This window comes from Protopterus annectens, chromosome 1.part1 (assembly GCF_019279795.1).
Source record: "Protopterus annectens isolate FY-2018-M chromosome 1.part1, PAN1.0, whole genome shotgun sequence".
Lineage (NCBI taxonomy): Eukaryota > Metazoa > Chordata > Ceratodontiformes > Protopteridae > Protopterus > Protopterus annectens.
This window is the reverse complement of record NC_056726.1, coordinates 4150521-4169376: the sequence shown is the minus strand read 5'-3', so window position 1 is coordinate 4169376 and position 18856 is coordinate 4150521. Positions and strand designations below refer to the sequence as shown.

General features: G+C 37.8%; 1 protein-coding gene across 1 annotated transcript in view; it reads left to right on the top strand.

Moving 5' to 3' along the window:
• The window catches only part of MBOAT2 (membrane bound O-acyltransferase domain containing 2), a 2181512-nt gene that overhangs the window by 1429149 nt on the left and 733507 nt on the right, over positions 1–18856 (top strand). The window contains exon 4 of the mRNA XM_044073271.1: positions 12615–12710. Coding sequence (XP_043929206.1) covers positions 12615–12710 — 96 coding nt within the window. The remainder of the gene's footprint in view (positions 1–12614; positions 12711–18856) is intronic.

Genomic DNA, 18856 nt, shown 5'->3' with positions numbered 1-18856 from the left:
GAGCAGGTTTTGCTGGAGCCATCCTGCATGGGTTTGTTAAGGGCTCCTCCCAGCCATCCACCTCCCAGTCCTTTTCTTGAGCTTTTATAGTCTCCCTAAGGTGAAGAGCACTGCAGCCATGATATAGAAGGACACAGTACAGTTGTGTAAAATCTTACTATAACAGTAAATATCCTTCTCTTTACTGTTGCAATATTTGGTCCCTTCGATCATTACGCTTTTTCTTTTAGGTTTTGATTTGGTTACCCTTCTGACTGAGGGTCCCCCTTTTCCTTCTGCATTTTCTCCACTTTGATGTGCATAGCTTCCTTTTTGCCATATGGAGACCATTCTCTACTGGGGCAATTCAGGTCTAAGTAACTGTGTCTGTATGTTACCTTTATGCCCTATGTCCTGCGCAGGAAACATATGTGTGACATACAGGGCATATATGATCTAAACGCTTTGGTATGCTGGCTGGATGTTGGCCTGTCCTTGGCAGGGGATCTCTGTTGTAAGGAATACTACAACAGTGAAGAGAAGGACATCTACTGTTAGGGTAAGATTTTGCATAACTGTACTTTCTTCCACAGTAGGGTACAAGGAGAACTCCATGAAGAAGGTATTGTGTGTCATAATCAAAGCCTATCTATACAAGTGTTCAGATACATTTTTTTTTTACTGTTCAACTACTAAGATATAGTATTTAAAAAGTGGTGCCACAGTTATAACCATGTTTCATTTTCCATAAATCATTAGTAAAATAAAGAACTGTAATTAGGGAGCCTGGTAAATAGAAATAATGGCATTATGCATGCTGGTGAAAATATTGGCCACATGTTTCATGAGCTTGAGATGACTTATTTAAGTTTCCTGATCATACTGTATACATATGTGAATGCAATAAATAAGTCTTGCCACTGAAGAAGTCTAGTAGGCGGTAAACAATGTAAAGGAACTATGCATAACATCAAAAAAGTGTTTCTATGGACCTGTTGCAGATAAGTCTCAAATTCTTGAGGCTCAATATTGGTTAAAATTTATTTTAGCTAATAAAAGAATTAGGTTTATAATAAACTATAATGGACGTAAACCAAAAGTTGTACAGTTTAGTATAATTAAGAATTGTTGTATTATAACTCATTGAAACAACACTGGCCCATTTCATATTGTAGAATATTTTAGATTTGAATACAGTTAACAGCAAAAAAGATGGTTAAATCTTAAGAGCCTTATTCATCTATTTCTTATGTAGAGCAAAAATTGTGTTCAATCCTACTAACTCTTTCTTTTTTATCTTTGTGAGGCATCTAATATTGAACCCCAAAACTTGTTCCAGTTTCTACTACTAACCAGGAGGTCAGACACTGTATAGAACTTTTGGACCTGGAAGCTTAAAACCCATATGATCAGAAGAAAAAAGCAAATTATGCCAAGGACATTGAGGGCAACACAGCAACAGCAGCACACACACACACACACACACACACACATCTACAAAATATTCCTTACTTTATTACTGAACCCTAATGAAGGAGTAGATCAATTCATAACAAAAAAAAATAATTTAGCAAAAATTCCATTGTTATTAAGTTTTTCCAAATTTTAAATGGCAAAAGGAATTAATCTGATGAATTATCTTATAAGAATAAACTGAAAACTTTCATTGTGGCTATATAATAACATTTCAGTAGTACACAGTTGAATCTTTATATAAGGTTTCAATTAATATGAAAGAAAAACTTATACCTTTTCTGGATAATTTTGTAGCTAAGTTGGTTCCCGTTTCTGATTGTTAATTCTTAGAACAATTAAGCTGAAACTTTAATATATAAATAAAGAAAAAAAATACTGACTGTTAAGGGAAAGATTTGGCTGTCAGTTTATATTAAAACTAAATCCATTTCCGTGTCGTATAAATAAAGAAAAAGCCATAGGATAGCCCTTTTTCACTCCATTCAACTATGAAAATTTTAAAGTTGCAATATCATTAACATAGGCCTAATTCATATTTTAATCAGATTTATCAAATGGAAGGGATATTGAAAGAACCCAATTGTAGCAATTATAAACATTCTGTTAATCATTTCAAGCACCTTCTGGGCAGCCAGTGCAAATAAGGTCTGTTCTACACATTGCACAGTGCTGTTGAATAAATTGACAATCAACATTTTGTAACTTATGGTTAACTGTGTATGAGTCTGCACAGAACAAATCCATACTGCCAGGAAGAGATTATTTGTTGAATGCCTTTAAATAACCATTCATTTACTGTAACAGCCTTATTTTTATACTCTGCATTTAGAAAGTAAATCTGGTCTATAGTCAAACATACTTCTGGATTCTTGGGAATTAAAATAATGTTGCACTTGATGAGTATCAGAAAGCCTTCTTATGATAGCACATGGTTTCAGCATTTTAATGATAAGCTGTACCAGCTATGTTTTATAACATTAATAGAACTCCACAGGTAGTACACGTAGACCATGTCCTTTTTTGGGCTTCAGTTTGTCCGTAGCTGTGTGTGTGTGTGTGTGTGTGTGTGTGTGTGTGTGTGTGCTCACCATCAAGAGTAAGGTTCATTCAGGAAGCTGAATCTTGTTTCATTTGATAACTGCAGAATTCTAGAGAAAGATTCATCTGAAACAAAAATTTGTTTAAAAAGTTGAAACATAGTTATAAAATTCATTAAAGATGTCTTAATAATCAACCAATTGTCTGTTGGTATAATTCTTATTTTATATTTGGTCGCTGTTCTTTGCTGGTCAGCCATGTCCCTATTATGAGACCCAATGGGTGTGCAGAAACATTTATTAAGCAACCCAAGAGCTGTTAAATTGAGTCTCGCACTATGGATTTACTCCAGATATCATAGCATAATCTTGGTGCTCCATGCGATACAAATGTATTTCTGCTTAACTTCAAACCATTTTGAGTAATTCTGAAAATTAACTTGCGAAACAGTATGAAAAGAAATGTTTATATACGGCCTAAAAGACTTAACACTAACAGCTGTAACAGGCATCTAAGTCAGCAGTCTGATCTCAGCATAGTCAAACTATAACCCATAGCATATTTCCATTTCTTATTAGGTCAATCATAGTGTTTATTACAGAAATGTAATAGTGGGTATACTTAACCTATGGATTTTGAAGCCTAAAACAGTCTGTCAAGATAGAAGGTGCTAATAATGGAAGTTAATTTTACTGAAGAAAGTTTATAGTAAGCTGCTACATATCTACTAGTAATATCCTTTACAAGAGATTACTTGCAGATGTGGCCTACCTGGCATTATCTGTAACCTTTGATATGTTTCCAAACAGACAACTACTATAAAGACTCCAGTGACATAGAGCAGGAACATGAATGAAGAATCGTTTTGCTGCATGATTGAAGGGTAAGACGAAGAGGGTTGTAGTGAGAAGAACGATGTCAGCAGCCAAGTCTGGCAGTTATCACAAAGGATTAAGGCTCTGGGCTACCAGTGAGGTCCTTTCATCTTCATTTTCATACTGTGTGACTTTGAGCAACTCATTTAACCAGACAGTACTCCTGGGTCACCCTGCTGAAAAGGAACACCTGTGTCTAATGGGCTTACCTTGTTAACAAATGAATAAAAAAGGTGACAGATGAAGCACTGCAGGTTGGATATAGGTTCCTTAGAGCGTCTTCTGTGTGGAGACATGCGTGAATGGGCGTACCTTCGTTAAAGGTTGTGCGTCAGGGCCGGCAACTCAGCACGTAAAAATCTACTGCCAGTCATTAGCGGATCGGAATTCCGCTGTGTCGACCCCTAACCGGGAAAAGCCGAAAGACACAACAACAACATTTAGAAGTGTGTCTGTTTCAGGTACATCTGAAGGGATGGTGAATGGAATCAAATTATCTGCAGCTGACACAAAGCTACATTCAGCAGTGAAGGACTAGGGAAGTGTCTGATGAAGGATATAGAAAAGCTTACAAGGTGTGCAAAAGGTGGTATTTGAGATGCACTACAAACAGATGCAGAGTACTACACCTGGACCTCAGCGGTTGGGCTGTGGCATGGTATCATTTGTGCGGTATTACTAGTGACAAGAGGACAGGATATGTGGATGGTAACTACATGTGGACTGGATCTTTAGGATCAGCATGAGATTGCAGAGGTAGCAGCCAGGAAAATGAGGGGATGTGTCCTGAGGGGCATAAAGTCCACTAGCCTGCTGCCTACTTTGCACGAACAGTTGTCTTCTATAAGTGAATTAAATCATCTTCTCTGTTCTAGTTCTTTCCTACTGATGTGCATTTTGAAATTCTGTGAACCATAGTGAGATCCTTGGAAGGGCAAGCCTACAAGTAAGAATGGGAATGTTGACCTTACTGAAGGAAGTCCCCTTTCTCTGCAGACATTACTGGGTATAGTTTCAGCCAGTTAGTGAGTCGGGTTTTACTGATAGAGCTTTCCTGGCAGTGATCATTTAATGCTACATGGTGTGAATCTATGGCATGCACAAGCAAGGATCATCTTTGCAATACCATCATTGTCGTGGCCCCTTATGAATTGTGATTAATTATCTGTCCATTTGCGTATTTTTAGTACTTCAGACATGAAAGCCCTTCAGCATCCATTTCTTCTTCCCTTCCTTCACTCACGGTAATCTTTTATTTTATTCTTCTGCCAAAAATATATTGTAGGAATGATCATGCAATAGCCATAAGATAATGGGCAGAAGCAAATATTGACTCGGTTTCATACAGATAATAGATCAAGTCATGCAATAAAAGGTAACTCACAATGGCTTACTGCACATAACCACAGCACTTTCCTTATCAACTTGTACAACTCTTGCTATGCTCCTAATATCGGTCTCCCCATTTCCCCCTTTTTCCTCTTTCTTCTCTTCCTCAGCAAAGCACACCATAGGACACGTACCTTTCCTACTTAAACACTCCGACTACTAGTATAACTTTCTCTGTCTCACTAATTCCCTAATTATTCCACAATCCAATTGTACTCTAGCATAGTTACCCTCATCAACAACTTTTTCTTCTCTCATCTCCACCTTTGACTGTCGTCATCATCAATGACTTTTCTTCTCTTACCCCCCCCCCCCCCCCCATTTAACTACTGTCTATGCACTAACTTTATCCCTCCACTCATTTTCCTGGTCTATAAAAACTGTGTCCTCAATGCGTGTACTACATGTTATCTAATGCAAACATTTTGTTGTATATTGTCATAGCTATATGTATAATACTGCCTCTGAAATTATTACCTGTAACATATTAGATAGAATGCGGAGATTTTTCTAAATGTTTAAATTCTGCTTCTTGGCTATGAAATTTTAATGCTTGTAAAATATGTAATGTGGAGTTTTTCTTTTTTTTTTTAATTTCTCCAAGGAATGGAATGGACCCTGTTCCTAAGTCAAAGTATGGTTAAAGTTCATGAAATTAGTATTGTTTCACTCTTTGATGTCAGCCAAAAGTGCTCTTCGCAGCATCCACAATGTGCCCAGTAATGACTCCTTTTGCAATTTGTATGGGGTTACATGAATTGGTAACATATCTAAAGGATTATAAATTTTTTTGGTAAGACCCGTTGCACCTACTACTATTGGAACTGTCCGGGTATCTTTCTTCCACACTGCTCTTGTTTCTCCCTGCAGATCCTGATATGTTATGACTTTGTGTCTCTCTGTATGCTATATGCAAGACACCGTAGTCACTGGGTGTGGTGATTTCAATAATCAATGCTACTTTTGTCTTCTTTTCTTGGACCACTATATCTGGTTTTCTTGCATCTATCTTTTTACTCCTCTAAAAATGGGTCATGCCCATTCAGGCTGTCCTGGTCAATAAAAGTAAATAAATAATAATATTGGACTTGGAAAGGCAGAGGTTAAGTTATGACCCAGGAAAACTTCCTTTCTTTTCTTCTTCTTTCCTGTCTGAAGACTATATGGAAAAAAGATAATATTTCATAACTTGTCTTTGTGGCTTATCTTGCAAGAACCATTTCTTGGGTCAACTTCTTTCTGCACATAGGTTGACCAGTATCAAACCATATAATGCTGTTAGCCTCAGCTACATAGATTGTTGGAGGTGTTGGAGACGTAGGCTTTCATCTGCTGGTGGACTGTATGGATGATGTTGCCAGGCCAGCATTGAACCACCTAAACTTGAGCATGTCAGAGTTCAAAAAGTCTGACAGATTACAGATCATGTGTAGACAAACTAAACATAACCCTACTTCTGAATTCTGTCCCACAGTGACCCTCGTAGAAGACCATCTGACTGCAGCAGCTTGCCTCACATTTGCCACACAAGGCAAGAAGTGGTGTACTTTCTAGCAGTAATGATTGTCCAAGCCCTTAGCTCCTTGGTGCCTATGACCAAGCATCAGCACTGATTGATTTATTATGTGTCCAGCTGTATTACAGGAGATTTTCAGTCCCACGTCATGGAGACAGATGTTAAAGGCAGCAGAGCCAAAGTTAGGCTTTCACTAAATCAAATGAGTACACGGTACTATGGATAAAATGTTCACAGCTGCAGTACTGAACATTGTTCATGGCTTTATCTGAAGGACCTTGAGAGTGATATCTTCACTGCATTTGTTAGGGGTAAGATCCTTCTTAAGACAATGGTAAAGAAGATCCCACTTGACTGTTAGGGCACAATCCACTCTCTTCTCCTTAGCCCCACTACTAAACAATATACAGGTGTTCTGATCCAATGTAGCCTTATTGATAGTATATAACAGTTAAGCTGTCATTCATTAAAGGCAATTAGTTCAGGCATTGCAAAGCACTAATTTTAGGAACATAATGTGTGGTCAGGTAACAATTTCTTTAGGATTTATGTAATGTGTGCAAAGTATCAAATCCCCTGAGCTGTCAAGTACTGGTACATTTCTGAGTTAGAAGTGACATAAATTAATGAGGGATGTTTTAGGAGGCTTGTACTTCCTGTAACTCCAATATGGGAGATTTTCACTCACACACTTTGTCCTCTAAATACAGAAACTTCTGGGTTATACCATTTCACAGTGAGAAACGAGAAGATTTAAGGGACAACTATACCTTTTACATTGAGGTTGTGCAACCTCAGAACTGGTGTATTTAGAGATTGGCAATGTGGAGGGCAAGCTCTATATCATGAGAGGCAGAATTGTGCATCCACCCTGAAAATTATTACTGTTAGTGTACACTTTTTATATTTTTGATTTAAGACTACTGTTTGTGGAAGAAAATGTCATGGAACTCATTAGTTTGGTGGGTTGATGTGGCCCACAAGTCTATTCAATGACATTTCCTTATAATATCCTGTTCTTACAGCAGCATCAGGTACTGGCCTGCTTAGTTATATTCATTCTGCTTACAAAACTGTTTTTTTTTTCTGAAACAAGAATAGGTTTATTATGAGCAGATTGTCAAGTTTAATAACTTCTTTGTTATGGGTACATCAGTTAACATTACCCATCCCAGGAATTTAATCAGGCAGAAGACTGCCAGAAATTAATTCATAAATAAAACAGGAACTGTGCTTTTTTATGAAAATGCATGGCAGAGTATGTGATAAGAATGTGTGACATAATCAGACTGGAACTACAAAACACACAGAAATGAAATTGAGTCATGCTTTTAATGTTTGCCGATTACAGTTCATAAGTTATGAACTTATTCTTACACCACTATATGTTTTTATTATTTTGTGAGTCCGCATTCATTGAGCAGATGGAAAATAATCCCTCTGTAAAACAGTGATTTCTGAGGGTCAAAATAAGTAACAAGCCTCAAAAGTGTGACATACAAGAGTTATAATATCGTCTTGTTAGTCAAGTCAAGCAACATGTCAGTTTTGTTGGACTGGAGAATTTGCATCTTTAGAAAATAGCTGAAGGAAGGGTGAGGTAAATCTAACTTCAGTTTGAAGAGGGTGTCAGTGTCTGCAGATTATACCTAAAATTCAAAGGACGATTTTGGCTGATAATTGACCCTCATTTTGTCATACATTAATTTTACTACTGTATCCATTCCGCAGAGTAGCTCTCTCTCTCTCTCTCTCTCTCTCTCTCAGCCCATAATGTAATAATATAGTATACTTGCTGCTGTCTTCTGTTATTATTTTTTTCTTAATCTTCATTTGCCTCATCATCAGATAGAAGCATTTTCCCTCACCCTGTACTACAAACCTTTTTTTTGTAATATCTTCTTGGCTCTTGTAATTAGCTCCTTGCTTATCAGCTAATTCGTAGCACTATTCATTTTGATTTACTAATGCTACTCCCTGAAGAGGATGCACAGTACACATAGTTATATTTGATTTGGATCATAGTAGTGAATAATAGAAAAGTGATTCTGGTGGCTGAGTTACTCAGGAGATTGTATTACTTTACTGCATTTCTTAGTAATCAGATGTAAGCCTCTTTAGACAGTGTCCTGGTAATTTTATATTAGGTAGTGGGTAGTAGTACATTGCAAAAATTTCTGGCAGCCCAATGTACACACACACACACACACACACACATACACACATATATATATATATGTATTTATGTATATGTATGTATGTTTATAATATTGTGTTCTGCATTACAGGATGTGAACTGACTCATATGTATGACATTTAATGGTTAGTTGTCAACCAGTTGCTCATCAGGCAAGTAAAAGAAAATTCAAAGCATATTTGTATGCCCTTTTTGACTCCTACAAGTCAGGTCATATATATATTTCTTGTTTGTTTCCCCAAGTAGTTTTGATGAGATGGTAGCTTACTGTACTAGTGAGTGTTAAAGGTTAGCTTCCAGCTTACTGAATTTCCCCAAAACAACTTTATATTTCAGATTGTATTTTACAGTTTTTTTTTATACTTGTTAACCAAGTTCGTAAAGCCAAAAAAATTGTCCGGATCTAAGGCAATTGATTAAATTCCTTATCTCTGGAAATTTGTCAGATTATAATTTAAATCCATAATGGATAACCAGTTACATGGTGATTAGAAGGCAGAGGGTACATATAAGTGGTTCTAAAGCTGAATTGGGCGCTAAAAGTAATGGGGCTCCACAGAATTAGAACTGGGCCCTTTGTTGTTTACTTTCAATCTATTTTATTGTTATCCCCATTAACAATAAAAAAGTGGTGAGTTTACTTTTTTTTCCAACTCCCACACCTCTTTCTTGATATCAGAAGGAAGTCTGGTCTGTCTTCATACAAAGTCAGTCAAAACTGACTGATGGCAAGTATAATGCAACAGTTGGACAGGTGAAATTCTTGGTTACAGTCAGGGTGTCCTACAGGGCTCTCTGGCCTAGGCCCTTATTTGTTTAGTTCAGTGGTGCACAACGTCCGGCCCACAGGCCAAATCCGACCAGCGATGCAATGCCATCCGGCCCCCAGAGAGTAACCAAAAATTTTTAAAAAAGTGAAAAAAAATGCTATGCCTTACTCCAGTCACGCAAACTTTCCAGCACATGCTTACTTACCTAACTGACTGCAGATCCACACACCTCTAATTTTAGCCGTGGAAGTAACTATACTTTGTTGTTTATAACTTGTAGTCTGTAAACAGTAGTAACTTTCTGCAAGAGTTTGTAATAAGTCATGGCTGCAAGCCAGAATAAAGTTAAATGCAAAGTTGATATAGAAAACAAACAATTTCATGACTGCTGTCTTAAGTAAAAATGCCAATCACCTGTACCTATTGTTAACTCGTAACAACGTACTATGTTTTGAGGTGGCCTGCAGATGCTTTAAGAATTTGTGTGGTGGCCCTCCCAACAAAAAGGTTGTGCACCACTGGTTTAGAGTGCATCTTTTAGACCTATCTTTTTCATCTGAGGTGTTCTACAGTCTGTATGCAGATGACCTGAAATTGGGTAAACTAATTACATGTATTACAGATAGGGCATGTCTGCAAAATAATGTGACTAAATTGACCATTTGGGCACAGGAGAATAACATGCTGATAAATACATACAAAACTAAGCGTATGAAATTTGGGAAACATAAATTGAAAGGTGAATATTTAATGCAGCATACATTGATTGAAACTGTAGATTAATTTAAGGACATGGGCAGATCCATCCTTAAGTTTTTCTAATCATATTGCCAATTGGTTAATGATACCTATTAAACTATATAGATTGTATACAAAGATTTTTATAAAGTCTAGGAAATCAGAAATGATGAAGTCATTGTTTGTTAATTACATTAGACCCAAACTTGGGCATGGAATAACAATATGGAAAACTTATAAGAAAACAAACATGAGTAAGCTGGAAAGAATACAGCGGGAATATACCAAGGGCATCCACGGATGTGAAAATTTAAGTTATTATGAAAGACTAAAATATCTGAACTTGTAGAGTGTCTGTCATAGATATTTAAGAGGAGATCTCATTAAGGTATATAGACATTTAGAGATGACTACCTCTGGGAATGTTTGGGCTTATCAAAAAAGTAGTAGAGAACCATCAGACAACCTATGTAGAAACTCTGTAGGAATGAGAAGTGTATTAATTGCTTTTCTGCCAGAACACTTGATGCGTGAAACAGACTGTCAAATTACATTTAAGCAAGCACTAGTTTAGATATTTTTAAGAACAGCCTGGACACTTATTATGGGAACAATGTATACTGGCAGTCCAGAAGGGCATTAATGCCCGTGCTTGAAATATTTGTAAGTATATATGTATGTATATACATATGTGTTGACTGTTATCCTAAGGTTCTCTGGCACTAAGTACACTTATGAACTTCCACGTGTTTGAATATAGTGTTTTTTGTGGTTAATCCACGACTTACTCAGAATTCCAATAACAAATTCACTGTTCAACTTCAGATCCAGGAGGCAGTTCCTCAAAATGACATTATTACAGGAATGCCATTGTTCTGTACACAAGCACTGACATCACCCAGTAAGGTAGATAAGAACACCCTCAGCCATCATATCCAAGGAAAATGAACTGGGAGTTTTAAAAGCTGTTATATTTTTCATCTTAATGAGTACTACTGTCTGCCTTTACATTTCTGATTCTGAAAAGAGGATACATAATATTATTCAGTGAGTCAACACTGGAATAGCAGATTTGTCAAGATGCTGCATGCCATGAAATAGTTAAAAGGCAAATCAGTTGAAGAAAGACGAGTTTTAACATTTCACCCAATCTGGAACCAAGTATGCCATATAAGCTGTAATGGATATATAACGACACATGTTGCCACTTACAGTTTGTGGTGTAATAGTAACCATATATAATCTTATCCTCAACAGTCCACTTTATTGTTTCTCTGCCTCTTGCTTGGCCTTCCAGTTGTTTGTTTTTTGTAGATGACTACTTCCTTCTACAACAGGGCACCATTCCCCTGAGCCTGGCCTAGCCCCATGATAGGAACATTTCCACATTCTAAAGATTTTAAACTGCTTTTTTCAGTCCTGACACCAGTGCATATACCAAGTGTAGGTACTTTTTTTATCCTGGGACCTCCTAGAACCTGTGCAGCCAGTCTTCTTTTTTTATTTACGTTTCTCCATGATCTGTGCTATATCACGTACAGTCTGTATATCAGAGTTGTCTTAGTGAGATTTGTACAGACAAGTGTACTCACCAAGATGTGAGTGAGTTCATCTCCAGCAGTTCTACTCTCCTTTTCTTGTTGATTCCATCTGTACATTCAGATCCTTATAGGTATGTTTATAATGTTTTACCCATTTTTTTTTAAATTTTTTTATCAAGTTCTTACCTGTCTCTGTGGGGTTTAACATTTGAAGATTATGTTATTTATAATATGAGTGTGTACTTTTAGTGCTTAATGTTCAGGTAAAATACAGAGTAAAATGGAATTAATCTTTTGTTTGTGGGGCAACACTCAGAAAAGATTCATGCATCATGATGAAGCCCTTTGCTTTACCACATAAATCAGTTACAGGAAGATGGTAGTCAAAATGGTGTAGCTCAGTAGTGTGGATCCACCCAGCAGTTTTCGGGAATGTGTCCATACTGTCAGGAAAGGATTATGTTTACAGCTGCTTGCACTTGTAGTGGTAGGTATGGCAGGAGCCATGTCAGTCATTAGAGACACTCGGAGGGCACCCATGCACTGAAACAATGTCACTGTATTTCACACACATGTAAACTGAAAGGGCTTCTGAAAAAATAGTTATTGGCAGTTAAGGGATACACCTCTTCTTTCCAACTTAACAAGGTACCATGGTGGTAATCTGAACAAGGAACTAGGACAAAGGTTTTCAGCATCAGAGATGAAGGAGGACTTCTTCATTATAATGTGCCTGACCCAGTAGCTCTCTACAACTGTTGAGGAGGAGAAGAAAAGGGTAACCATGTACAGCAAATAAACTACTGTGTGAACTTTAACAAGACAGGTTTTGTTTGACTGCCCTTCTGTTTAAAATTATTTTTATGTAATAGATGCACATAATTTTATTCAGACAATTTCAGTGTAATTTTGGGGAAATAATGTTGGTTGCTGTGTTACCTTGTCACTTGTTCTTGCTGACTGCTTGTTTTGCTGACTGTTTGACAAAGCTGTGTTGCATTCATGTGAATCAAAATCTGCCTACTAGGTAAAAAGTCATCAGTCTGTTTACTGCATTTCTTTATACTTAAACTATAAGTTCTGTTTCTCTTTCAGATACTGCTTCATATTTGCTTTGGGATACCTCACCTTGTGCCAAATCAGTAGAGTCTATATCTTTGATTACGGGCAGTATTCCGCTGATTTCTCTGGGTAAGGATGCTACCAGTTCTTTGTTAAATAGCTCTTGTGGATTGCTTTGTTCTGTGTTCAGTTATATTACTTTATATTTGCCAGTATAATGTTATTTATAGTTTTATTTATTTATTTATTTATTTATTTATTTATTTATTTATTGGTATTTGATAACCTGGTACTTGGGCTGGTCACGTGACCCTTTTCACCAACGACCCAGGCTCATAAGGGTAACAGCTTTGTACTTTCGATATCCTCATGCATCACACTAGTTAGGAAAACAAACGATTTACAATTCAGAGAGAAACAGTAAAATGCTCATTCACAACAAATATTTTGACTAGATGCATATTTACAATGCTAAAAGAGAAAGAGAACTACAGATTTACAAACAGTATTTTGAATGCACAGAATTTGGCACTAGCATGTTTATTCAATAATGGATTTACAGAAAGAAAACTACAGATTTACAAACAGTATTTTGAATGCACATAGTGGCATTTTTATTCAGTAATGGGTTTACAGTGTGCAGTGGTAAATACTTAGTGCTCTACAGTTGCCAGTACAAAAATGTTCAGGAACATCACACTTGTTAAAATAGCACCATATTTACAATATAGCTTTTGATTTCACAGCAGCAATACATATTGAGGAAGGTAAAAATGGCTGCACCATCATGATTGTATACAACATCACTGTTTTGATAATGTGCTAAAAGTTACTTCCTTTCTGTGTTTAACCCTTTTCTTTGTAGTAGATACAGGTACATTCCTTAAGAAGGGACACTTTCAGCTTGCTTTTGAACATGCGTAAAATGTCTTCTTGTCTGATTTTTGTTGGGAGTTGTTCCAGAGAGCAGGTACAAGGTTTGAAATGCCCTCTCACCTGTAGCTGTCTCAAATCTGGGTCTAAGTAGGGAAACAGTATCACTGTGTATATTACTCAGAGAATAGCTATGGTGTCTGATTTGGAAATTGAATTTCAGTGGAGTACAGTGACACCTTGATGATTTTAAAGATCTGGGAGGACAGTAGTAGGGTTCCTGTTTCATTCCCTAGCACCCATTTTTCCTTGGATAAGAGTAATAATGGGATCATTAGTGAGCAAGTAATGCATATCGTCAGATTATCTTCATTGCCATTTGTATTTTTTGTGTATTAGTCTTTGACTGGAAAGTTACTAATGGGAGACCATATTCAATTGTTGGAATGAATACATTCCTTGATATAGCTTGATGGGAGGCTAATATAAGTAAGTGGGATATATTATAGCACAATGTTGTCTGTGATAGTGCTTTTTTTTAATGTCTGTCTTTAGAAATGGATAGTGAGGGGTTAAGGGTTAGACCACAGTATCTTTGTTTAGTCACAGTTCGAAGGTTGCTTCCATTTTGAGTTTATAAAAACAATATTGATGTTCTGAGCCAGCACTGTGGCCTAGAGGGATAAAGCCCTAACCACAACCAAAGTGACCTGGGGCCGAACAGTGGCTCTGGCAAGTGAGGGAGGGATTGTTATGCCCATCCAATGGGGCGTGCATTCATTGAAGACTGTCCCTTAGGGGAGGCATGGCCCAGAGAGGCCTCAACTCACTCATAAAAGTCCAAGGAGGAAGGAGGTGGAGGTAGACCCGGCAATGGGAAGGGGCACTGGGATAGCCAGAATAAATGAAGTAAGGAGAAAGGTGAGGGAAAGCAATACTGGTGCTCGTGGGATTATTTTGAGATGTTCCAAAAGTCATGATGCTAGATTTTAAGGTGTCGATAAGCAACTTTTTGTTTTGAGTCTGTGCAAGTCATACTAAAGCCATCTTGTAGTTTAATCTGCAGCTGTGGACGTTTTTTTGCTAGTTTCAAGTATGAGGAGGCCATCAGCATACACTGTAATATTCAGATTTGGGAAATTATTGGTGAGATCATTGATGAAAAGTGAGAGAAGCAATGAACTCAGAACCAAACCTTGAGCTATTCCTATGCTGAAGAAGCCTTGGTTTGAGAAAATGTTCTTTTTGTAGACCTGCAATGATATGTCCTGAAGGTAACTTTGTAAACGTAATATTATTTGGGCTTCAAAGTTGAGCCTTTTTAGCTTATGAAGGATGTGGTTATGGATGACTCTTTCAAATACTGTGGTCATGTCCATGCATAGTCTACCTGTTAATCTAGATTCATCAATACAATTGATGATTAGGTTGATGGCTATCTGTATGGAAGTCTTAGTACTAAAGGAGTTGTGGAACCCCTGTTGGGCTTCACGTAGAAGACCCTATTTGTTAATGTGGTCTAAGATTTGGTTATAGATGATTTTTTTTTAATGTTTAGAGTGAACAAAGGTTGGATGTTGGTCTTCAGTCCTTGGCATAGGGTTTCTTAGCAAGAGGAATTATGACTACATGCTTGAACTGGGGGGGTGGTCTGCTGAAGTAGCTGACAAGTTATGTATGTGTGAGAGCGATTTTGCATGGTGAACAGCTGTTATTTTAAGAAAGGCTAGATGGAGCTTGGAAGATGACGTACCACTTTTCTTACAAAATTTTAGCAAGGATTTTTGACTTGCTTTTCAGAAATTTGGCTGAAGTAGAATGTTGGCGGGTAAACTGTTGGTGTGTAAAACTGAAAAGATAATGATTGAGAGGTCTGGGAGGAAATATTATGAATTGTCTGGATTTAATAAGGAGAGAACTTGTTTCATATGTCTTTTAAAGTTCCTGTTAGGAAGTACCACTAGAGCTGTTAGTGAATTTTTGGTTTTCTTTATCTAACTCTATGAACGGATGGCACAGTGGTGCAGTGATAACATTGTCACGTCACAGCAAGAGGTTCTCCGGTTTGATTCTCGGCTGGAGTGCCTTCTGTGTGGAGTCTGCATGTCCTCCCTGCATTCATGTGGGTTTCCCTCCGATGTTGTAAATACATGTGTCTAGAGCGTTTCTCCCCGGACCTCTGCTGAAAATTGGCTCGTTCCAAGTCGGACTTTCCTGGATAACAAATATAAAATAATAAATAAATGAAGGAAAACTCTGAAGATTCCGCAATACTTCCAGTATGTGCATTTATTTCTTTGTAGTACTTCAGGTTGGTGTCCCATGCTTCATGCTTAATGTTTGTGAAAGTCACCTTTGCAGAATTGGTTGCTCTCCTGGCTGTTTTCTTTAGCTATAGGTAATTTTGGTGCAAATGAGCACTGCATTCCTGTTCTTTCCAAAGTTCCCATGCCTTATCCCTAGATGCCAGAAACTTTCTAAAGCCTACCCTGGGGTGAGCCATGAGCATTTTTGCTATCTCAGTCTCTTTTCAACTTTGGATTACAGAATGGTGCTATATGTGAATATGCAGTGGCGGCTATTTTCTTGACCTTGAAGCATCATGTTGAGGTTACCAGGCAATGATCACTTAGAGCATTGGGAGGATGGTTATGGTAAGACATCTGTGCTTTATGGTGGTGATAATGATATCAAGAATGGAACTAGCTCCTCTTGTTGGATTAGCTCTAGTTGGCTATTTCTCTACCTGTTGTAAGGTTGTGGAGACTGCGCAGTTTGTTTAGTTGTAGAGCACCACTGGAGGCACTGACACTGAAGACTTCAGGTGTAAAGTGTTTTGTTTAGTTGTAGAGTACCACTGGAGGCACTGACACTGAAGACTTCAGGTGGAAAGTGTTTTGTTTAGTTGTAGAGCACCACTGGAGGCACTGACACTGAAGACTTCAGGTGGAAAGTGTTTTGTTTAGTTGTAGAGTACCACTGGAGGCACTGACACTGAAGACTTCAGGTGGAAAGTGTTTTGTTTAGTTGTAGAGCACCACTGGAGGCACTGACACTGAAGACTTCAGGTGGAAAGTGTTTTGTTTAGTTGTAGAGCACCACTGGAGGCACTGACACTGAAGACTTCAGGTGGAAAGTGTTTTGTTTAGTTGTAGAGCACCACTGGAGGCACTGACACTGAAGACTTCAGGTGGAAAGTGTTTTGTTTAGTTGTAGAGTACCACTGGAGGCACTGACACTGAAGACTTCAGGTGGAAAGTGTTTTGTTTAGTTGTAGAGTACCACTGGAGGCACTGACACTGAAGACTTCAGGTGGAAAGTGTTTTTTTTAGTTGTAGAGTACCACTGGAGGCGCTGACACTGAAGACTTCAGGTGGAAAGTGTTTTGTTTAGTTGTAGAGCACCACTGGAGGCACTGACACTGAAGACTTCAGGTGGAAAGTGTTTTGTTTAGTTGTAGAGTACCACTGGAGGCACTGACACTGAAGACTTCAGGTGGAAAGTGTTTTGTTTAGTTGTAGAGCACCACTGGAGGCACTGACACTGAAGACTTCAGGTGGAAAGTGTTTTGTTTAGTTGTAGAGCACCACTGAAGGCACTGACACTGAAGACTTCAGGTGGAAAGTGTTTTGTTTAGTTGTAGAGCACCACTGGAGGCACTGACACTGAAGACTTCAGGTGGAAAGTGTTTTGTTTAGTTGTAGAGCACCACTGGAGGCACTGACACTGAAGACTTCAGGTGGAAAGTGTTTTGTTTAGTTGTAGAGTACCACTGGAGGCACTGACACTGAAGACTTCAGGTGGAAAGTGTTTTTTTTTACTTGTAGAGTACCACTGGAGGCACTGACACTGAAGACTTAAGGTGGAATGTGTTTTGTGATACACCTGCTGGAAAATGTTCTACAAGAAATTGCTGTAAGATGGAATAAAGGAAAGTGGGGGAATGTAATCTTTGTGGAGGTTTTAGTTTGGTGTGACCATTGTTTTCTGTTGTTGATGCTTAGTGCAGACCTGATGGTATTGATAGCAGCTGATACATTTTTGTAAATTAAGAGGGCAACACCTCCACCTTGCCTCTCACCTGGCCTGTTGTTGAAATAAATGGAGTAATGGGAGTACGTATTGGGGGAGGACATTTTTTTTGTGCCAGGTTTCATTTATGCCTAAAATGTGTGGGTTTCTTTTCTGTTTAAAACCATACTTCCAGTCCATGCCATTTGTTATTGGTACTCCCAGTGTTAATGTATGCTATTTTAATACTGTTGGCATTCAAGATGATAGGGATACATTGAATGGCATTGGTATCACATATGTTTTGAAAAATTAATTGTGAGCTTCAGTCAAGTTGAAAGTTAGGGTTGCATGCACCAACTGGAAGTAGTCTAAGTAGGAGATAGTACCGTTTCATAAATATTTCTTCATCGTAATGAGGGGTGTGGTCTGTGATTCCATGAGGGATGCATGTATAATGAATTGCTTTCTATTAGTGTATGTTAGACTTTTGGTGTAAATGTGCAAGAGAGATGAAGAAGATATCTTATGAGAGTTGTCAGAGAATGTCAAGAAACAGCCATGGTAGCAATTTTAAGAGGGAAGGGTAGCAAAAAATAGAAGGTAAATATTTAGGCCAAGTAAGAGGAGGATGGATGATGAAACTATGGTATGGGTCATTGTAGAGAGTAATTATTTACTGGAATTAATTGCAGTTTAATCAAGTTAGGATAACTGGAATAGTATGAGGTTTGTTTAGTTAAGTGCCTCAAGGCTGTTATGAAAAGAAACCCTTTTTAATGTTTTAAGTAAGTGATAGGAGTGAGTGGCTTTGAAAGGAAATGAGAGTATGTGGTCAAGTATAAAAGGAATGATATGGTGTGAGTGGGAATAGGGGTGGTGCTGGGTGAAGTGAAGCTGCACATTGCATTGTTGTATAAAGAGGGGATTTCACTTTCTGGGAAGTAAAGCAAGCCAGAAACAAGAAAAAAAGAAAAACATTTTTGTTTAGCTATTCAACCCCAAAACAGTGCTCCAACTGGAATTATTTCATGCACTCAGTCTGCAGACATTGAAAATAGTAGGAAATGCCCTTGAAAAATAGGTATATCCATCCAAAAATCTGGGCATCTAATTAGCATAAAACATGAATACTAAATAGCACATAACTCTTCCCGATTCCTGTATGAATGTGGGGTACTATAGCAATAACCCACGCCTGGGTGTGGGTAATGCTGGATTTACCCACGGTTGGTGTGGTTTGGTCACAAATTCGAAGCCCGAGTGGCCAAACAAAGCCAACCATGGGCAAATTCAGCATTACTCACACCCAGAAGTGGGTTATTGCTATTATACAATGACATTATTTAAGAAAAAAAATAATTAATTTTCTTAAATAATGGCATTGTATA